At 39.0% G+C, this 23336-nt stretch overlaps 1 protein-coding gene and 1 long non-coding RNA gene across 4 annotated transcripts; one reads left to right on the top strand and one right to left on the bottom strand.

Annotated features, from left to right (window-relative positions):
- Nucleotides 1-434: 434 nt before the first annotated feature.
- On the top strand, nucleotides 435-6495 carry LOC108439869. 2 transcript variants are annotated; one of them, XR_001858789.1, is made up of 4 exons: nucleotides 435-593; nucleotides 936-1024; nucleotides 4495-4569; nucleotides 6278-6495. It is a non-coding gene; the product is annotated as an uncharacterized LOC108439869 (long non-coding RNA). The 2 variants fall into 2 exon arrangements; XR_001858788.1 differs by having other exon boundaries at nucleotides 435-1024.
- Nucleotides 6483-23016, bottom strand: LOC108439868 (neurturin). Of its 2 annotated transcripts, XM_017718519.2 has the most exons (4): nucleotides 22907-23016; nucleotides 22182-22668; nucleotides 8024-8306; nucleotides 6483-7251 (listed from the first exon to the last, which is right to left on the bottom strand). In XM_017718519.2, the coding sequence occupies exons 3-4, from the start codon at nucleotides 8277-8279 to the stop codon at nucleotides 6782-6784; spliced, it is 726 nt and encodes a 241-aa protein (XP_017574008.1). In that variant the 5' UTR covers nucleotides 8280-8306; nucleotides 22182-22668; nucleotides 22907-23016; the 3' UTR covers nucleotides 6483-6781. The 2 variants fall into 2 exon arrangements, with proteins under 2 accessions (XP_017574008.1, XP_037386898.1); XM_037531001.1 differs by lacking the exons at nucleotides 22182-22668; nucleotides 22907-23016 and having other exon boundaries at nucleotides 8024-8729.
- Nucleotides 23017-23336: the final 320 nt, after the last annotated feature.

The following is a 23336-nucleotide window of genomic DNA, read 5'->3' as shown; positions in this document are numbered from 1 at the left end:
TCAAAAGTTCTACGATTGATTATCATAATTATATTTTAAATTACTGATGTTATTATGTTATTATGTTTGTTCTATGTACCACATTATTTGTAAGTCGCTTTGGATAAAAGCGTCTGCTAAATGTAATGTAATGTAATGTAATGTTATTACTGGTTTTATATTGTTGATGACAGGCCAAAGAATAGTATTACATTCTTTTATCACGATTAAATTCTAGCTAGTCCTCTTTAAGGACCGTGTGCAGTATCTGTTCATCTGACCGTAAACTTGGAACAATCCTGGAATTCATCAGAGTTTGAAAGTTCTTATTTTGTCATTTGTTATTGTTTATTTGTCTTTATATGAATGAATAAATTAATCATAACGTCAAATACAAAAGTGCGACAGCGCCATCTAGCGCAACGTACAGGACCTGTTATCTGCAGCAGGCTGTAGAAGCAACACGCGTCAGTTAGCGTGATTTTCCCGCTAGTTGTCTGAATATATCGAAAGTGTGATGTTAGCCGTGTTGCGTTTCGAAGGTCCCGCGTCTAAAATCTGAATAAATAAGATTTAATACCCTGTTTTGGGTGTATTTAGTGTGTAAACACAGGGTGAGTTTAGACCTCCGTGACAGAACAGGCTCCTTACTACACTATGTCTCGTTTTGCAGTCTGGCTTGAACGTTAACGTTACCTCAGATGTAGCGTGTTACCATTTAGCGTTAACCTAACTACCTTAAAAATGTTAAAAATGAAGTTCCCGAATATTCTTCGTCAAACGGGGCGGGATGTGCAGGCATTAGTCGTTAGTTAAAGCCGTTAAAGTCTCTAGTTTCGCTCGCTTAGCATCTGAGGACAACAGAATGGGAAAAAACATAACTAGCTTAACAGCTAACCTGGGTTAGTTAACCTAACGCTAGCTAACCCGAGTTTCTTGCTTGTCGGCTCTTTCAGCCAACCCTGGGGGCATTGAACGATGTAGAAGAATGTATTGTTTCTAGTAGGTTACAGAACCTGTTCATGGAAGTGCTCTTAAGAGAAAGGTAAGAGATTAAGAAAACGTCTTCTAAGTTTTTAGTACATGTGGGGAAAAGTAATAATCCATAGGAATCACATTTCAGCTCTGAGCCACAACACCCCCACTCGGCTCGCTCAAAGACCCTCTCTGACACAGCGTTTCTCACAAAATACGGTACGAGAGGAAACTGGGTAGTGATTTCTGCTTCATTTAATCATTTATAAGTAAGTAAAAACAGTGCTTGTTCTAGACTGCTCAGTGTAGCCACTATGCTGGTCTTGATTTCATACACCATGCAAATGGTTCGCTAGAAAAGGAGCACGTAGGCTTAACAAGAAATTTGCTATTCAAAAGACATCGTGAAATAGCCTGTCAGTCAGCCCTAGTAGTTTTAGTTGGACATGCTGTTTTCTGCACCTTCCCAGGTGTTTAGGGATTAAGAAACCCCTCATTTCCCCACCCAGTCCTCCACTCCCTTCATTCTGTGAAACCGGAGATGGTATTATGTATGTCAGTCATGCAACTTGTGCCTTAGTTAGACTTTTTTCCTGCTTATTATTGGAAGAAGTTGCTGATTTGGTTCAAGGATTATAACGAAGGTAAATTCCTCAGTCCAGTATGTCTCCTTGTTCTAGGTGCCAAGTATGAACAAATACCCAGTTTTGAGATGTGCATGACATAAAAAATAACAGGAAAGTGTCACTGTGGTAGAGGGACGCTTCTCCAGACTGCGTCACAGCTCAGACATATCATGAACTCTTTATATTATTGCAGGGCAGGGAGTCAGCATAAGTGATGTTAAAGACATGTTGTACGTTGATTGAAGCTAACCACAGGCCTGACTGCTTTGGAATCCGGTAGAATGAGTGACTGTGTTTTGGCAGCCAATTTAGCCTAACTGTAAATGCTTCAAACATGACTCGAGTACAACTTGAAATAAAAGCCTATGCAGCCTTCTTGATGTGCGAGCTCCTAGGCTAGCCTCGTGTTAGTTTAGATTTGTCTAAATAGTTTGAGTTTGGGTTAATCAGTCCAGTAAGCGTGCTCATAAATCAGTTAGCCTGTCATCAAAGCTGCAGCAACAGAGGACAAGGCCTGTGGGTGTTTATAGTCTTTCTGCACTTAGCGCAGCAAAATCTAAAATGGTGAAAGGCATCATCCAAATGAAACCATTAGACAAGATCAAATGGCCAGAGATTTAGCATCATAGGAGCGTAGGCTTTTCAGTGAGTTTTTGCCCTGATGTTTGTGATTGATGATTGTGTGAAGGCCATGACTGGGAGAGCCATTTGAGGTGCTAATAATTGGTTTCATATGTAGAAACTGTGGAAACTCAACTAGACACTTAAACCTTTTGCAGTTAGAGCCATTTTCAGCCTCAAGTGCTTTCCACAGAATTATTTACAGCAAGTTGTTTTCTATACCTCAATTGTGTTAAATAACTCCAGGTTTCTGTAGAATTCAAGGGTTGGGCTGTTGCTGTAGGCTGGATGCCATTCATTTATCTATATACTACTGGTTGGTGGAGATTGGAGAAGTTGTAAAATCACAGAATACAAGCAAGCCTTAGATCAGACATAGTTTCCTCACTAAGGTAAATGTTTATTACAGAGGGAAGTACTTGTATTTACAGATGTGTTCCAACAAGGATTCGTGCACATGTTGTAATACTTTTTTTTTGTATGCAGGTTTACTTTTGTATGAACTCATCCTATGGTTGATTGATGAGCTTCCGCTGGCTGCGTTTGTCCACTGAAAACTGTTTTTGTTTGAGTCAGAATCCTGAAAAGATTTAAAGAGGCTTGGCATCTGTTAATGTGAGCATCACAAGAGTGGAATTTTGGATTATCTGTATGGTCAATACTGATAATGATGTCCAGCTCAAGTGCTTGGAGCTGCGGAGCCCCTGAGGGGCCGTGGTTAAAAAAAAAAAACAAAGTTAATAACAATGCGTTTTCTCAGAAATGTTTTGCGTTCCTTTGCGAATACAGTGCGTTCCTTTGCAAATAAAATGCGTTCCCTTGCAAATGTTTTGCATTACGATGCACCGGTTGCATTTATTTGCATAAGCTGTACTTTGCTTAAGCTCAGACATGAAGCAGCTCATTGAATGTGATGTTGATCTTGGGTTGAAGTATAATTGTCGCTTCTCAAAATCAAGATTATGCTGTTAGTGATGCAAAATTGAGGGTCCTCATACAGTAAAAGCTACATTGACAGAGATTGTAGAGAAAAATTGCTGAATAAAATCAGCACAGACTGGCTGGGAAAACAGCTTTAAGTATGCTAAAAACAAAGCTGTTGTGTAGGCAATGGCACTGGGCACCTCTGGTCCTACATTCGCTTGCTTTCTGACGAGCATTTTGCGAGGGAATGCAAAACATTTGCGAGGGAATGCAAAACACTTTGCGAGGGAATGCAATGTCTAACTTTTTTTTTTTTTTAACCACGGCCTCCTAAGGGCTCCGTAAGGAGCTGTTTAAGAACAATGGAATTAAAAACTGAAGCATAGCTGTGCTGAGGGATCCCTTGAAGACGAACTTCCTTTTTTACAGAGAGTTTTTAAAGATTTTTTAAAGCGCTTTCATCTTCTGCCATGTTTATTATTTTTTCATTAGGCATGAAGCAGTGTCATTCGTCTGCGTGCAGGTCTTGTGGCTTAGTTTAAAAAGGAAAACACAGCACTTCGGATGTAGGCGTGATGAAAAGAAAAATAAGCAACACTCTCTTATTTTTGTAAAGCTGAGTATGTTTATTCAGCAGTTATTTAGGAATGGTGACTTTATTAGAAATTCCATTTTGGCACAGGTTGTTTTTTTTTTTTTTCTTTCTTTCTTTCTTTTAAATAAATAAGTCTTTGTCGGACTCTCGACTAAAACATCAAAATAAATATGCACATCACTGTCCAATAAATATTGAGTATACACAAGAAAGATGCACTGCATCAACATGTCTGCTGTTGGTATGAAAAAAAATAAGAACCAACACTGCCAAAGCTGTAAATAGGTGCAATGGGGCCGGAAGTTACTAATACACACACACACTCTTTCTGTTTGACTTTAGATGTAGACAGAATGATATGAAACGTAAGACAGTCTTACACATTATGCTATAAAGAACATTTTGTTCCAACAATGACTGATAAAATTGCAACAAATTAAATGTTACTCTCTGATAAAGCACTTAAAGCCTTTGCCCATTTTTCAACAGATACAATAATTTATATGGGGAAAGAACTTGAGTATATGAAGTTGTATATATAGTTAAGTAGAATTTTCTAAAATTCTGCTTATTAATTTCCAGAAATGTCATAACAGTTCGTTTAAGAAATGACGCAGTGATGCCTGGAAAATGTCTGTCCACAGTATCCAATTAATACATTTAGATGACCGTTCCAGCTTATGCTGTCTCTTTGAAGCAGCTGAATTTTTTTGTGCTGTCTGAAGCTTATGTGTATACAGAGATTCACAATCTGGTCTGTTTGCTGTCCTGTAGGTAAATCTGGCTGCCAGGCCCCAGTGTGGCATGGAGGATGCGTGTCCACTCAGCTGCTGTTGCCTTGTTTTCACAGTAAGTCTATTAGCTTTGAAGGCAGGCCATGTTTAGGACTTGATGGTTCCCGGCCTGCCTCCAATCTCATTTGTGGTTTTGTTCTTAATTACCTCAAAGTTCTCCTTATTCAATCTAACTACAGTTCCTCAACCTCCCTAGCAGCCCAAAGCCTGCCTATGTTGAACGAGTCTATTCAACTGAAATTAGGAAAAGTAAACGTTAGCGTTATCTAACTGTTCTGTGTAGTAGAGATTTAGCTATTTACAGCTCTCTTGACTTAGAGGGAATTAGGTGTTGACAGTATGTGCAGTGGGCTATAGATCTGGGACAGCCCAATGTGCACAAGTCTGCCCTGCCACTGTCTGACTTACACCAGATTGACCCCTTGGATGTACTGCGGCATAATCTTTAAGAATCGAGAGCAAACAGATTGGATTTAACCTTTTAAAGAATAAGTGAGCAATGCACCTTTGGATAATGGCAATCCCTACAAAGCAGCCTACAGCTTTTCTCATGCTCAAGCACCAAGGACTGCACTTGGCTATATGACTGTAGTTTTTCAATTTTAAAAGCTGTATACAGTTTGTCAGTATTTATGTCAGGTTGTACTCATCTACAGATTGGTATCATTGTTTGGTAGATGTCTAGGACATTGTAGACGTACTTTTATAATACTGTGATATAATATCATATACTATGAATGCACTTACAATCTACAGTATGAAAACATTTAAACACCCCTGGTCAGATTACATGTTTTTTGGGTTTTAAAAGTGGAAATAAGGTAATATATCCACTCTAGAGAACTTAAATATGGCATTTCTCTGCAAACCTTAGTGCACACTTTCTGTTTATTTGCTGAATATAACATATATGTATTTAAAAAAAAAATGTATACTAGAAAATGTGCTATAACCTCTACACAGGCCATATTTTATGATTTACTTTTTTCCTCATATGTTAAATTGAGCAAATGAACAGTAATTGTGCATTAAGATGTGCAAAAATGTGTGTTCTTTGTGGAGGATGTGTTAACTTATTTTCACAACTGACAAAACATGTTATTGGGGAGCTGAACTGTTTTACATGACTGTATAGTATATGTAGTATAGTATATAGTATGATCCACTTTGTTAAAGGCAACGACATGAAGTACATTTTCTTTTTTGTTGAATCCAGATTTGGGCTGAAGTGATTTCTGATAGAGAGGGTTTGGGTCCTATGAGACAGGCTTTGACAAGGCTTTAAAAAGAAAATGAAAAAAGAGCATGTGATTAATGCTTGTTCTCTTCAAGAGATAATGCATGTTATGTGCAGGATCTGACCTGAGAAGACACACAGGAGTTTAAGTGTGTGTATCTCTGTGTGTGATTATATCTGTTTCATTGATGTCTATCAGTGAATAGTCGACCCCCAGAGAGTGGGTGTAGCGTAGCTAGGTTCATTGCATGTATATGTCTTTAACCCAAAGTCAATGAGGTAGCTTTGTTTAACATCTTCAACTGTTTAACAGTTTGTTCAACTGTTTGTTTAACAACTTCAGTATTCACATAGCATTTGTGACAAAAAACAATTTGGTATCCTGAATTTCATTCATGAATTGAATAGTCTTCACTCAGCATCAGTTTCATGTTCAGTGGAAGGCAAAGGTAGTGTCTCAGCACTGAAAGCATGTACTACAGGTCTCGTCACATCATAGAAAGTATCTTTTTTTTTTTCTGTTAAGATCTCCTGGAAGTACGTTCTGAAGTGACCCATGAAGCAAGTAAACCAGAAAACATAAGTGTCCCAAAATTCCAGCTGTCTGCAAAGCATCTCTTCTGCCTGAATGTCAGACATAGCCTTCCTGCCTGCTGTGACTTCTGTGGTTTTCATTATGACAAACACAGAGTTCATTTTCATGTACATGTCCATGGTTGCAGCATTAAACTTCCACTGTTATCATGGAGTTGACTGTAGTCATTCTGAAGCCTCCTCTTTTATTGTGAAGTCGACTCACACGAGTTTGGAGTTGACTGTATCCTCTCCCTGACACATGGAGTTTACTGGAGCCACTCTGAATTTCACTTTGTTACCATGGAGTTGACTGCAGCCTCTGTGAAGCTTCACCTGTGACTACAGTGAGCTTGTTCAGAGCATTCCATGCAACCGTGACCTCTTTCACCACCTTGCTCTCTGAAGCTTCCACCCGTAACTGCCTGCATCCTTTGTTTCTCTGTTTCCTGTGGCATCATACACAGCCGCACTCTCTGGCCGACACGTTCTGAATGATGGAGAACCTTTCATTGTTGTCGAAGAACACCATATCCTCCTCAAACTTTGTGGGTCGGCAGCAGGGGCTATAACGTGCACGGTCCCTCTTGGAGCTTTCTGTGCTCCGGGCCTTTCCCTTCTGGTTGGACGACTCATTGAGGCGCATGTGCTCCATGACCATGTCATAGTTGCGGCGGAGGCTGGTGCACTTGCCACTGCAGTAGCGGAAGAGCACAATCTCGTTGCTGTCATAGCCCAAGCCAAGGTCACTCACCTTCACTTGCTTCTGGTGCAGCTTGCACGGGTTTGGGCCCCTCCTTGCCCTCTTGGTCCTCCTGCCCCGTCTGCTCACCACGACTGCGCCTAACCTTTTGGCCTTCCTGTCCACCAGCATCCTGATCACGCTCTGCAGCTCGCCCTCTGTGAAGCTCTGGAACAAGTAGGAAACTGGAACAGAGGGGAAGAAAACACTCCATAAATAACCATCTTTAGATGGGCAGTAAAACAAATTGATGAGAAAAGCAAGGCCTTCTTTTCTCTCTAACTCTAATGGTTAAATAGGCTTCTTTTAAACCGGAGGGGTGCAGACATGAGGTGTTTGCTGCACTGGACTGAATTCTTCATCTTTGATTGGCAGGGTAGTAAAAAGGGATTATGTCGCCTTTTAAAACGCTTTTACTCAATGGCATCTTAACTGACTTTTTCATTTGTTCTTTTTTTTCCTTTTTTTTTGAGCTGGAACATGACACTTTAAGGATGTCAGTTAGGTGTACCTATATCGGCTGATGGACATTAAAGTAAACTAGTACCAAAAGAAATTAAACTAAGGGCTAAAGTGAGCCCATATGAACTCTGTCAGAGCCAGTTGATCACTGGTCACTTAACGCGTATGAGTGTTTCCCATCACTTTTTCTTAAGAATGCCTTCTTAAAAAGTAAAACCATAAAATTCTCAGAGCTGTTGGCCACAAGTCACCCTCAGTTTACAGTGTGCACAGTGCTGTAAGAAAATGAGCTTTCTTTTTTGCTTCTCTGATAGCTGGCTATACTTTTGGTCCCATAACATATGAGGTGTGATGTGAGTGTGAGGTGCTAAGATGTGTAAATTAAACACTGCTGACTGGTGAGCGAAACACTAATCTCACCCATCAGTATTTTCTTACGTTGCCTAATCCGCACCAGTGCCTTTGCTGAGAGAGAGCAGCATCTGTTTATCTTACACTCTGATAGGAGAGAGCCCATGCCATCTGTTGATCTGACCACCCGCCGAAGACGCATCTCCCTGTGAAAGGATGAAGATGATGATGATGATGGTGGTGCTGATGGTGGTCGTAGTCCTGCTGACAAAGGATGCGTGGATGATTCCGAGGCCCGGGGCTTGATGGACCCAGGAAGCAGCATGGTTTTGTGGAGTCGGAGTAAAATAGCAGTGCTAATGAAGATGAAGGCAAGAATGACCCCTTTCCATAACTTCATCTTAGAACGGTGTGGAGCATTGAAACTCTGAGACAGAAAGCAGAAGACAAGACACAAATCTGTTAGGCATAGTTAGATAAAGGCCCGCCAAAATAATGTCAAACTGTTTCCCTTTAGGACATATCAGTTAACGCTGCTCAGATGCTAGAGATTCTTACCGTTTGGAATTGTTGAGTGTTTACTTAAGATCTCTCTCATTGCTTCAGATTTTATCAATGCCACCTTTACTCAAAAAGGAGCGAATGCTGTCAATGCACCATGAAAGAAATGTTTGGCTTTTTGCTGTAACATAGGATATTCAGTTCCCGTTCTAAGTGTGTGATTCCTTTTTTTGCATTTTGTACTTGATGTTTACAATCATTCTTGGGAAATGAGTCACTCTCCTTAGGATCTCCTTCCCATTAGGGACTCTAGCCTCCCTTATGTCCCCTTTTTCTCTATTCGGTATGTCTAAAGACCTCTCTGTTTGCTCTGGAAAAAAAAGAAAATATAGTCTTTTTGTTATATATTTGATGTCATAGATCTTTTCAACTTACTCTGTGCTTCTTACTGATACTTCTCTCAGTTTTTGGGGAGGGCATAGAACATCCACCAGGGCAGGGACCTCTGCATCACTATTTACAAGCATGTTCAAACACCCCAATATTTGCAAAAGTGGGAACACAGTGCAAATCCTGTGTGGGATCAGTTCCTGACAAACACAGCTCTATCTCCTGTTGACATGACAGATTGCGAAGGGTGTGTGTGTGAGTGAGAACTATGAGCCACATTAGTGGAAACACTAAAAAAATTCCTAGAACCCCCTCAGCCGCACCTATGCGCAAGTATGACTTGCCTTCCTACACCCTCGGTTCATGAGGTACATTTGCAGGCATCTAGTAGTTCATTGTTCTCTCTCTAAAGGCTTTCTCCACAGCGTAATCCCTTTCAGATCTTGTTTCATTTTCCAGTAAAACAACCCCCAATTTTTTTACAGTACAAATAGTGATTCTTTTTTTCCCTCCTCAAAGTGTGCTAGCTTCTGTCTTCTAGGATCGTCAGGAGGAAAACATTTCTCCAGATCAGGAAACAGCACATGGGTAGTGACTAAGAACAAATCCAGACAGGCTGTACTGAAAAACGTTCTGGCAGACTCGCTACATAGTGGTCTCAGTGGGCTGTGAAGTATAGTTTGTTGAGACTGGGCTGGTACAGATAGTGATCCTGGAACTGGTGCGCAGTCTAGAGATAGATAAGTTTGTCATTTTAACCGCAGAGGCTTTCGAAGAAAGACACCAATGCAACGCGCTTAGTGTACAAGTCTGTTTACCTCTCTCTCTCTCTCTCTCTCTCTCTCTTTCTCTCTCTCTCTCTCTCTCTCTCTCTCTCAGTAAACTCTGGCGTAGTTCTGATGCAGTAATAGGTTCCTTCCATTTTTATAAACCCAAACTAATAATGGGAAGTATAGCCAAATCTATATTTCATAGTATAGTGGTATCAGTTTCTGTATTTTGTATTCATTTTGGATGCTTTATTACTTTTATGGAATGTCTGTTCTATTATGAAGTGAACCACTTTTAACAACCAAAGTAAGACAGAAATGTTTTATTAGCTGAAATTGTGTAAATAGAAATTAACCATATATATGAAGACATCAGTAGTGCTTTTCCAACTCGAACAGGAGTGCATGTATGTACAGAGTATCTTCTCTGAGCCCAGCAAAAAATGGTGCTACAATTGTTTTCCATCCAAATTTTTCAAGTTTTTGGTAGTGACAAAACCAGTAGACCAGATACAAAGGTATGTAGTATAAACGGACAACACGGGTAACATCACACAATAGGAACAAAACTAGAAACACTGACAACACTGTTAACATCATCTGACTAAGGAACTAAGAAAAAGTTGACTTCTTTCCCAAGATGCACCCTTTTTTTGTTGATGTCCCTGGAAGACCTGAAGTAAAGCAAGAATTTTCGTTTTCCACAAAAAAATGTATTATAAGTCACTGCCACATGCAGCATTCTGTGTTAGAAAACAATAAAGCTCCAAGATTGTTCTATCTTGAGTCTAATTTTCTTGAGACGCATATCTCATATTTTGTTCCATTTTTATTTCCTAGTTTGTGTGTTTTGGATTTGTTACAAACTGAATAATCTAAAATGTTGCCTCTCTTTTGGCAAGCCTTGGTCTTCTCAGCGTTTCCCACAGATGATAATAAATTATTATATCATTATTTCCTTGTACAGCCAAGCACTTAATTCTCTCCACCTAAATCCCCATTAATCCAGATTGCGTAATAATGTTTTTATGACCTAAAAATGCTGGAATGTCAATAAACATCTCCATAATTGGAATATATAAGCACTTGCACTATCATTACTGAATTTTAGTGTAGATTTCTAATAATCATTTTCTGCTCTTCCATTCCACCACTTTAAAGATTATTGCAGTACTAATAATCAAACAGTACAATTATCTTTCAGAAATGGTCAGTTGATTAATTGCCCTGATGAGCTAAATTGCTACCATCCGCATGTAGGCACCTTTTCTGGTGATTAGTGCTTGATTAATGCTGTGCATGTTATGGGTAGTTCGTTTTAAAACATGTTTAGGTGCTCATTTTTAGAACTGGCGTTAACTGCTGTAAATACACAAACAGTGCAGATGGCTGCGTAATTATGATTTTTTTTTTTCCCTCAGAAGCCAAGTTATGGCCAAGTATGAAATTGACTATAAAAGCATATAAAAGGTTACTTCATCACTACCACATCATTTGTTTTTCTACACAGAGCCAAGAGTTACAGGCTTTTAGGGATGATGGGCTTATTGTGAATATATCCATCTCGTAAATGCTTCCCAAGCCAGTGTTTAACAGCCCACGGTCCTGCTCCCGCAACACCTCAGCCAAGTAATCAAAGTCTGTATAACATGGATTATCTGGTTCAGGTGTGTTTGCAGCTCAAATTGAGCTAACCTCTGCTTTTTCACACTGCAAGCCAGGGAACCCACTAGATTCCAAGATACAGTAAATTAATTGTAGTCTACTTAAAATATTAAAACCTTATTCTTATTAGATATTAAACACTTTTGAAGTCTTTGTTCCTTTTTTTAAAGTTTTATCTAACGGAGTTCAAAAAGCCACACATCTCTGACTCTGTTCCAATTCTCCTGCAGGGAAAAAAAGTAAAACTGCATTGTAATGGAGTTTCTGTGCCGGCGGTTGTAATGAGATGCAGACTTTCATGAACAGCAATAACAGTCCCTCTTTGACAAACCTGTTCCACTCCTGCTGTATCAAAAATATACACTGCATGACACAGGCTCACTTCATATTTAACATCTTAGTCTTGCCTGAAATATTTCCAGTAACTGTGTGACCAAATACTACAATGGCGGTCCATCATCGTGTACACAGACCACTATGACTCATAATTGTCTGTGTGAGGACAAAGGCTTCACTCTATAAGTGAGAGTAAACATGTACAAATATTTTCATCCCAGTCTGCTTAAGTCTTAACGTTAAAATAAAACTACACTAAATTAAATTCCTGCTGCATCAGAGAAGATTCTGGACTGAAACTCACGCATTGATGCTCGTGCCTTTGGACGTTAATATGTGCTGCATTCATGGCAGTTTGAATATGAAAAATGAGTATTAGAATGTAGGAGATAGACTTCCATTATTCTTTAGCTATATTAGTCTCGTTGCGTCAACTAAAAAAGTGCAAAACTGAAGAAGCAAACTTTGGACAACGAACGTGTCTTGGCCAGCAAAAGGCCAGCAGGGAAAATTGCGCACATTTGATTTTCAGTGAACCAAAAACATTCTTTCTTTTTTACATGACCATGTTGCAACCTCTCTTATAACTAAACAGGCTGTCTTGTTACTTGTTACCTTTAAGGTAAATAACCTCTGTTCTGATTGATTGTTCTGTATTCTGTATTCAGAACTGAAACACTCCTTATCTTCAGAGTTAATGGGCAGGGCAAAACTGCTCATAGCTTAGCTTTCCATATCTGGACTATATGGATTATTTATATAGCGCATTTGAAAAAACCTGCTTCAAAGTGCTTTACACAAATGGGGTCATTAAAGATGAATACGAAGAAACAAACAAGTTAAAAAGAAAACAAAACTGGAGCTGCCCAATCACCCTTTACCTTTTACTTTTAACTGGGGGCACTTAGACATTCATGAGAAGATCTCGTTGCTTTCTGGGCTTTCTATGGTGTGTGTGGAACTGAAACATGTCTGATATGTAAACGAGAGCCAGACAAAAACCCCACAATAAAATCATAGACTAAATTCTTAATTGAGTTGGAAACCAATGAAAAATGCTACTATTTGTATAATATGATCATGCTTTGTTATGCTAGTGAGTAATTGAGCTGCAGCATTTTGGACTAACTGCAGTCGTGCCAATGAGCGGTGACTGACAAGAAGCAATGAGTAAGAGTAGTCCAAACACATGAATCACCTTTTCCTGTCACTGACAGGCAAAATGGTAGGGTTGTATAGTGATGTTGAGATCATATTGATATCATCAGATATTTCCTTTTAAAAAAATGATATCAGACAAATGTTTGGATATTTCACAGCACTATAAGATGATGCCTTTGCTGTACTTTGGAAGAGCAAAATGTTTGGGTGGTGATGGGCTACTATGCTTAAATGTCTGCCTATTCATTTCACTGTATGTCTAACCCTCTACAAATACACATACAATTTCCCTGTAATGCTAATCCAAGTGGATCTTGTCTTAATTTCTACATATTAAATTACTTATGTATTGGTAACAGTATCAGCGGAGACATAACAAATATATATATAATTTATCGGCATTGGTGCACAGTTGAGAAAAGCTACTTTAGACCAATGTGGAGGTATGCTTATCAAAGTTGAGTCAAAAGTCAGTACTAGGTTGTTTAGCTGAGGTTTCATAAAAGATGATAGATGGCCCAATTTTCCAAGGTAATCACTGGTCTGGTCAGACGAACCAAACAGTATAACCTCATTAATATATGATATAATCTCATTAAGTTGTAAAAACTTGTTGATCATCCAGTCTTTGATACACATGAGACAGTTCAGGTCAGTGAAGCAGAGCCGTCATCATTCTTCAAGCGACTATGTAACTGTGTATCATTAGCATGACCATCAGTTTACTGAACCTACAAAAACATTCAGAATGCTAACGCGGTCAAACTAACAAAAGCATTTAGAAGCTTCATCATGACCCATCCATAGGTACAGTATGTGGCAGAGGCTTGGACAGAACTTTTAAAATGGAGTGACCAGGTTGATCCATTGATTTTACTAATGTGGCAAAAAAAACAAAAAAGGTTAATTACATTCTTCTGTGCATATGTTAAGGCTACGTTATTAGGATATCCTGAAATGCCGTACATCTAATTAACTTTAAACAAAACATTTAATGTAGCTGGGCACTCAAGTGTAAGGTAACATTATGTGGAAAATCTAATGTAGCATTATCACCAACTAATATTTACCACTAGATTCTCCTCAGATGCAGTCTAGCCTACATTGATAAACATTCATTTATTTCGCTTTAAAAGGCATTATGGCAAATGATTATAGCTAATTTTTTAACACATCTTACCATTTGATAGTTTATTTCATATGATGCAGCCACATTATGTTATATGAAGAAATCTTATTTCAATCCCTGTATCATAATCTCTGCTAAACATTTTTTAAAAAGTGCCCTGTGTGATCCACATTGAGCACAATGTATAACAAAACCAAACAAAAATATCGAATTAGTATATAAATATTATGATTTATATGCTTTTAATTCTTTATTGCTTATGTGTAAACCAGTGTTCACTGCTGAACAAGGCTAACATTTTGACTAGTGTTTACTTGCGTGTTTTCTCAGTGAAGTACCGTATCACAGCGAGATTGACAAGCTGACTATTAAGTGCACTGTCATCAGACACTTTTAACTGATAAGTATCTACCCTGATGGCAGCTTTTCTCTTTTTGCTGATGATGGCGGACTGTCTCACTTTATTTTACTGGGGTGGCCACTCTTCACATTAGGCTACATCCCTGGTATATAGATTTTTTTTTATATTACTTTTTTTGAAAGTATAACCTTTTCTCTCTGTTTTGGCCAAACAACCTACGCAAAACACTGTCTTGGGTGGACTTTTTTTCAAAACTCAGTTCTATTTTGTACATACACTTTTGAAAATTACCTTTGAATTTATTAGTTATGCTGAGTTGCATTTTGAGTTTTTAAAGTGATATATGAGCTTTTAAAATATGATACAGTATGAAAATTTCCTCTCAGACTTTCAAGGAGAATACAGCAAAACAGACAAAACAGAATTTTGTTAAATGCATTCTGTCCAAAAACGTATTGTCACGTATTGCACTGCAACTAATGTGACACCCTACTTTCTTGACAGTGCAGTGAACTTTCAGAGTGCCTTATATTTTGTGTGTGTGTGTGTGTGTGTGTGCGCGCCTATGGAGAGAGAGAGGGAGTGAGAGCAGTCAGTGGAGCTTTTGTCCCCAGCCTAGATTTCATTCACTGTCAGTAGTGTTAACATTTCTGGGTGAAATATCCCTGTAACCCTGACGTTGCTCCAGGACTGCTGCATCATGCCCATTCTGACACTTCCTTCTACCCAGCACTATAAAGCCTTGTGGAAAAAAGGCAGAAACTGTTCAGTGGCTCCAGATAAATCATTTAAAAAAGAAAGATTAAAAAAGGCCAGTCTACCTAGAACACATGGATGACATATTTCACTCCTTTAGGCCCATCATAACAGTCCAAACGATCGTAGAGTGGATTATTCCAGAACAAACACGCCTTGATTCATGGGGCTATGAAGAGAGCACTGCAGGTATTCAGATGGGGCTGATACAGCAGCTTGGCTGGCCAGGCGCAAAGCTCCATTTTTTTCTGGGGTATTATAGGGTGTGTTGCATAACTCAAGGCATCAGCATCACAGTGTCACTTAACATATAAACAGCCAATGCAAACAGACTGAGCTGCGTGCGTGTATCTGTTTGTGAGATCACCTTACGGGGAAGTTTGTATTATCAGTATATATGGATTAACTATCCTATTGCTCTCCTTAACCTAACAAAGAGCTACCTTGAATTTCCAGTGTAATATACATACTGGTAAACAATACCACTGAAACCTTCGGTCATGCACACAAACTTCTGTAAGATTCTCCAAAATATACCAGGTGTTGAAAATAATAATTAAAAAAAGTGTTCTCAGACACTATTCTCTCTTTAAAAACTACATCGATACACAAAATGTCAATCACATTTTGTCAATCACACAGTTCTGTGTTTCCCCTACTGTAAACTCATGAGCAGCTAAGAGACATTAGAAAGTAGAGTACTTTGGCATAGCCTGGCTTGGAGGAGAAAAAAATGCAGGATCTCCCTAATGCTCACAGTTTTTTGACATATGAAATAAAATGCCTGAAACCATAATAAACATATCTGTCTTTAGAATGTTGCTTTGCATTCTTAAACCTATAATATTGCGAGAGAGGCTTTGAGTTTAACTGTAAGTTTAACAGGATTAGCTGTAGAACTGCAATATACAAAGTAGAAAAAAAGTTTGCTGAAGGTCTGTTAGAATCAAAACGTCACATTTAAAAGGAGGCGGGCCTCTAGAAAAAAAAGATCAGATATAAAATAAAACGTAATAAATATGTGTATGATAAACAGTAATAATAAAGCAGTTGTACATACATGATGCATGATAAGTAATTTGTGTCAATCTCTTGGTAACAAGCTTTTTATGTTTGTCATTACAATATTATTTCTCAGTACTCAGATCGTTTAGCTCTACATAATTCAGAATTGACAGTTTCACTATTCACCAAATTGGGCTCACCAAGTTCAGCAAATTGAGCTAGTTTGCAGTCACAGCTGAAAGTGATGAAATTTTCAGCAGCTAATAAAGGGAAATTTAGTAGTTTTGTGAGCGGTAACTGATGTTGAATAGCTGGCGACCTAATGACAGACACGCAGGTACCACGCGCTTCAGTTACGAGAGGGAGAACAGAAGAAGAGGATGGTGCCCTTGATGTTACATCAGAGATTTTTTATTTTACATCCTTCTTCTAATAATTTCAAATTTGCAGATGGGGAAACTTGCATTTAACTTCTCAACAAACAGATCTTTGTATGTTTATACTAGCAGTTATTAATCACAGTATTTTTTTAAAAGAACAAAAACGTTATTCATGAATATCGCACACTGACGAAAGAGAACAGTGCAAGAATATATACAATGTATACATGTGTACAATTTTGAATCTTATCCATACATGTACATATATATGTATAGTCTATTGTCAACAGGCAGATTTGAGTGTTTCTAAAACTCAAAATATAAGAAAAAGGTCATATTAAATTATGCCATTGGTACCTACTGATGGTTACTGTTTGTATAAAAATAGACTATAGGTATCATATAAGGATGAGTGCAATTTCTGATTTGGGAAATGTTTGCCACTGGCCCATTGTTCAAAGGACTTTTTTTTTTCTTTCTTCATAAATATTGCTGGGAAAAATTAAGCCCTTGCAGTTTATATCCCTGTCTTCTGCCCACCCTTACAAAACTGTTTATGAATGTGGTTACGAAATTGTTAGAGTTGGTCTCACGCCCCACGCCAGATCATAATAGTAACTGAAAGCATGCGCTCAACTTACGACCTAAAGGGTTAACCATGTTCTGGAGTGTGTCTCTATCTCAAGACAATAAACTCCAAAGTGAAAACACCAACCAACACATAACAAACAAACTCTGATAAACAATAGAGTCTGTTCTTTCCCTTCCTTTCCCTTTTGTGAAGATTTGAGAAAAGCAGGCCCAGGTCCGTTGTTGGCCTGTCCACTGAAGCACTCACCAGTCCCTTTAGAGAGCATTGATGAGGCCAAGGAGCAGCAGGGAAGGGAAGGGGAGCACACTCCAAAGATCAGGACAGGATTAGAACTAATGCGGCCTGCTTTATCTACAATCACGTGGGCTAACACCTGGGACTGGCTCTCTCTCAGGGTGTTGAAGTAGCCAGCAGGGCTAATCTTGTGGCCTCCCCACACACACTCATACGCAACACACGCACACACAGGTCAGCCACATATGCTAACCATCCCATCACACGTTCTCCTCTTCTCACACGGAACTTTCAGACTCCAACTCTCTGATACATAATTACTCAGCAGTGTTTGTTGATTTGCGTTTTATTGTTTGGGCTATAGTTTAACTCCCATTTCGTTTCCCAGAAGCTTTTGGTTATTGTGTTCTTAACTCCCTGTGGTTCCTGTGGGGGTTGAGTAAAGGTTTGTTAAAGTGTGATTCCCTTCAGTGCAGCGTTGCGACAAATGACTGTAATGTTCAAATCAGATTTGTTTCTTCCTGTCGTTTTTCCTAACCTAATCACATTCATGTATTTATACAAACTCGCAGCTTGGGAAAATTTTCTGAAATGCAATGCAACAAACTGCAATGGAAAAGACTCGGACTCATGAAGTGAAAAAAGTATTTAAGCTGCATGTTGAATGTGGGTGTGGGGAGTGATCCAGCGGTCTGTTTAAACATAACATCATGTTGCATTAACATTGATTTGTGTTGCTCATGTACAGTTTGTTTTAAATGCACGCTTGATTCATTTAACTCCTTCTATCAAAGCAGAATAAAAAATGAAATGGAAGAGTAAAGTAGTACATCACACTTTAGACGTGAAGTAATAAGTCTGCTACATGGCGAATTTTCATTAAAATATTAAATTTGTTTGCTTATCTAAACCAAGTCTTACTGTACCAATAGCATGATTGAGTAAAGAGTAATAACAGAATTTGAACATTACAGTATGCTGACTAAACATCTAGGACATCTGATTCTGTTAAATGTTACTTAGCAGGTGTGCGATTTGACTTTTGTAAGTTCACTGCTGTCATGTAATTTGCATGGTATGAAAGAGATACTATGAATATTCATGATGGTATTGTATTATGACCTGGTCTGCACCTGTAGCACAGTCTGATTCATTTGTGTTGCAGTGAATCTTGTTTCTCTGTGCTGTGAGGTCATAACAGGCTAATCAGAGCTCACCTGAACACTGCTAGTACAGCCCATTACTAATTGCACTGTCGCAATCCTGACCTGTCTGCATCAGAGGTTACTGTGGGTACTGTGAGACCTACACTTAACAATAACTATTCTAAGCATGTGACCCATAGATCCGGATCGTGTGTTGCTGTACTGATCATTATATTGATCCAGTATTTTCTCTTAAAAGTACTAATCACACAATTTGTGTGCTATTTCAGGCCAGATTGTTTACAGGATTGGATTGAATTCATTATTTTTTTCCCTGTGATATCCGATTCAGCATTTTCTGGATTAAATTTCAGCTCTTGCGATTTGGAAATAGTTGTATTTCAAATTGTAATTTTAATAAAAAAACAAATAATAGTTTAGTCTTACCTCAGACAAAATATCTGATATTGAATTAGTGTCATCTCTTTAAAAAAAACCCTACAAATCTGCTGATGAAAACAGTTGCACAGCGTCTTTGGTCTTGAATTTACGTCTTAATGTTTTGTATTGTGGAATAACTACACTACACTTTAGGCCCCAATAATAAATTAGGAAATTATGTATTTCCAGATGTCAGAGAGTACATTGAGGCTTTATGAACTGTAAAAGCTGATTGATTATCTTTCTAGTACATTATTCCAGTGGCAAATACTATCACTGTTTGCCATAACAACATTAAGTTTACAAATTGTAGCAAAATAAATTATACTTATGAGAGGATATTCATGAGGGTCAACTGCAGCAACAAATAAGCTGACGGATAACAACAGAGCATTTTATAATCCTGTTGCTTTCTGTCATCCAGTGAATAACTGAGTAGGACCAGCCGGTCCTGAATAACTGAGTAGGACCAGCCAGTCCTTAATGACTGATTGAGTGGCTAGTTTATATTATATTGACTAGCAGCTGCTTGAAGACTTTGATCTTATCTTACATTTCTAAATTTGTACTCTAGACTGAAATTTTATTGTGCCATTTTATTTACTGTGATATATTATGCTAGCATCATTCTTCAGAGTTGACTACAGTTAACAGTACTGGTGGTCTATTTATAGTAAAGGTGTAATACATCATCAAGGCTTTCTGTATGTGCATGCTAGAGGGGGACAGAGACAGGCAATATGACTTTAGAAGCTGACACCATTTCTGTAGCTGGGTCGTATTATACTAGTGTGTGTGTGTGTGTGTGTGTGTGTGTGTGTGTGTGTGTGTGTGTGTGTGTGTTTTAACCTAAATGTTTTATTTTTAACAAAAGTGTGCAGATGTATGCATTCTGGCTGTCACCCAGTCAGGTTTGCACTGCAGCTTTTTACGTTTGCTTCTTTATGTAATTCAGGACCTTCAAGGCCATAATGTCAACTATTTCGTTCAGGCAGTTTGATTTGTGGATAGAGGTCACTGAAAGAGAAATTTGATATCATTACACAGTATGCCATCCCAAGGTCGGAACAGTCATTCCACAGTGGGGGCCTCTGATCACTGAAGCATGCTTCAGTATTGCGTTTCTCTACCCCTTTCTTCCTCCACCGTCTACATCCAAGTGTCCACACGCTTGTTGAAATATGGTGTGCATAGGAAAATCATAAACATCTGACACAAATAAAAGCCCAGGTGCACAGAGGAGAGACACACAAGTCTATTATTCAGATAATGGACACTTGAAAAAAGTTAGAACAAAATACAACCCAATTAAGATAATGTTAGGGCTGCATACATATAATTTTGTTTTTTTGTTTTTTTAATTGAACGGTATGATAATGCAAAAAAAATCCTCAATACCTCTAAATGAATCTAGCCTTCGATAACGTCTCCTTATCTGTGTTCTTGCAGTGTTATGTTTGGGGATTTTCCTTTAGACTCATTTTCTGATTAATATTCACACACACACACACACACACACACACACACACATATATATATGAACATTATATATAATGGTCAATGAACATTTCAAGGTGACATCACTGGCATAGTAGCACACAGAGGAATACATTTTAAAACATGCTTTGTTACTCAAAAATAGCCAAGGGAAGGCAGTAGGCTTTCGTGCTGGATAAGTCACGGAGGCTGCTTCTTCAGAAGAGCTAATGAGCTAACAGAGCTAACCGGTACAATCTTGAATGGTGATGAGGACTTGTCTTCTTACAGGTGGACAGTGTGCCAACATGTTAGTTTGTCACTCTGTCTGGACCTAGCTAAGACCAGCTAGAGTAATTTAGTTTGCAATTCACTCAAGTTCAAGCGCTTGTGTTTCATAGTAGCAAAGTGTAATATAGCATACTTACTCGTTAATATGAGTGAACGCACTATATTTTACAGTGCTGTCAAAACATAAAATTAGTGTATCACTGAATTGTATGTCTGTATATTTTCTCAGTTTTCCGTGCTAAAATTAAACAAATACCCAAATAGTGATTTCAGCATTCAGATATTGGCATCTCATATGATTACCTGAGCAGTTAAGTACCCGTGCACATCTCCAGTCATGTACCTGTTTTTTGTGAAATGGTGGTTTTACAAAAGCTGAAATTTACACGGGTCTCCTTTTGTTTTATTTTTGTACTGGCACTGAATTTTGAGTGAACACAGGCTTCTGCTTTCTTCACCCAGTTCTTTTGCTTTGTATGTCTTTGCGGCCTAAACTTTGGGTATACCTCAGAGTTTTTGAGAAATCTTGACAGGTTTCATGCACATTGAATAGTTCATACACTAACAAATTGGAATGTCCAAACTTTACGTTTTTGTTATGTGTGATGGCAGTTTAAAAGCCTTGCTGATTAAGGCTTGGCAGCAGCTGAATGCATCTCATACGAGCATGTTAGAGCATGGAAGGCAGAGAAAACAAACTCCAAAGCCATCAATCTGAACCATGTGCAAGGATCAAAACGAAATGCCAAAGCACTTGGGAGGGTCACATCTCACATGGACCAGACTAGTTCTGTAGGCCGATTTGCAGGTTTCATCGCCTGATGGATTTGCCTCTGAGGACAGGCAAAAGCGCGTGGGTGCAAAGAAACAGTTCTCACTACGTGATCAAGAGAAGGCCTTCATCAGGCTTGCAAACTAAGCCAGATTGAATCCCAGGTTACAAGAGTTGAGAGCTCAGATGAATATAGGCTTAGCCTCTGGTGCCTCTTTCTTGCTTAAAACACACCACCTCTCATTGACCAATATTGTCAAGTCATCTGCAGCCCTAAGCAATACAGTTTGACTGCAGTAGCAACACATAAGCTGGTTTAAAACATGGGGTTACATGCATAAAGTGATCATTGTTTTAAAGCTCTAACCAAGCAATTGTTTCTTTTCATATGCACCATGCAGAGAAAAACTTTAAGTATTGCACAGAAAAACAAACAACAGGCTGCAGGATTTCAACATCTATGCAAATTTGCTCCATTTCTTCAACTTTCTTTTCAATTCATGCCACACAATGCAACATGCAGGATGGATGTTTCACAGGAAGGAGCAGTAACTGCAGATCCTTTAGGGATTTGACTCTGGTGGTCCACTAAACATAGATTTCCTTTCTAGAGCAATCTGATTAAACACTATCAAATCTGATTAGGGTCTTTAGTTCATTGATCTTCACAACCAATAAAATCTCCTTAAACTATATCCTCTCAAATTCAAAGATAAAATTAACATAAATGCTAGACACCCATAAATCTACAGAACTGCAGATTTTCCTTTAGTGAAGAGGGCAATTCATATGTGTGTTCTGGCACAATGGGACCTCTGGGATCCTGAGCTATCTGCACTTTTTAACACCTGGGCTGTAAGCAGGAGCTTACACTAACAAAAGGAGATGTGTCCTTACCGAGCGCCCGGCTAAGTCGGACTTATCAGGATGGTGTTGTGTTGGGTTGACCTCAGGGAAAAGGTGGGGAGGGAAAATCCCTCATTTTGTGCTGGGAGCCAGGATTGGGAACGACAGATTGTGCTCCCCCTATGCCTCGTACATCCATGTATTCAGGGAGGGAGAACCTCCTGGCTAAGCTGGGCTAGACTGGGCTGGGCTGTATTGGGTTTGTCAGATGGAATCTGTGTGGTCGTCACGATTTACTACTGAAACTTCATCATCACGGTGACCCCAGTTCCAGGTTTTTCCTGAGTGTTTACATCACTTGCATGAGTCAGGATACCCTGGAGGCGGGCTCGGAATTTCCTCATCTTTTGACATAGTCCATTAGGCAGGTCCGGGACTAGCAGATTGCAACTTTGTAATCTTAAGCAGCATGTAAAGTGTGCTTGTATGAATCCGAGTGCCTCTTGACGATTCCCTTTCTGATAATAGGGTCTCAAACCTATAAAACAAGGATAAGGAAAAGGATTGCATCACGCAAAGCAGAAGACATATCAGTGGCATTTATTTGAAGCAGGTGAACATGAAGGATAGAGTGGCAAAGAAAAAAAAAGTCTTTTTCAAATTTTACAAGTTTATTTTTAACATATGAGAAAAGAAAAAAAAATATTCCCCAATTTGATTAACTATTTGCTCATTATAAAAATGACCCATTATGAAAATCTTTAAACCTCACTTACTTCTGTCCCTGCCTGCTGAAATCCTGACAGCATCTCTTCTTGCATGGTGGATATGTTTACAGGACAAGGTATGTGTTTGGAGTTTAAGGACAGGCTGAGTGTGTGTGCACTCCTCCTGGTTGTACTCTCTCTTTCTCTCTCCCTCTCTCCTCCCTGTGTTGGAGGCTCCTCCTCAGACGGAGCAATGGTCACACACTAGCTCAGATTACTGTTGTTTCACTAATCGTGTGTGGCAGGGCCCTGGCACTCCCCCATCATCAGGCAGGACATGGAGGCTGAGGGGGGTGGGTGCGGGAGTGGGGGAGGAGGAGGGAGGTCACCAGGACACCATGACCAGAGGCTTCTAACACCTATTTGCCACTGCATGTCTCTGTCTCACAAGCAAAAGTGGGCCAACTGGCGGCCTTCAAGTGGCCACTCTTTGCCTTGT

Source organism: Pygocentrus nattereri, chromosome 19, assembly GCF_015220715.1.
Source record: "Pygocentrus nattereri isolate fPygNat1 chromosome 19, fPygNat1.pri, whole genome shotgun sequence".
NCBI lineage: Eukaryota > Metazoa > Chordata > Actinopteri > Characiformes > Serrasalmidae > Pygocentrus > Pygocentrus nattereri.
This window is presented reverse-complemented; position numbering and strand designations above follow the sequence as displayed.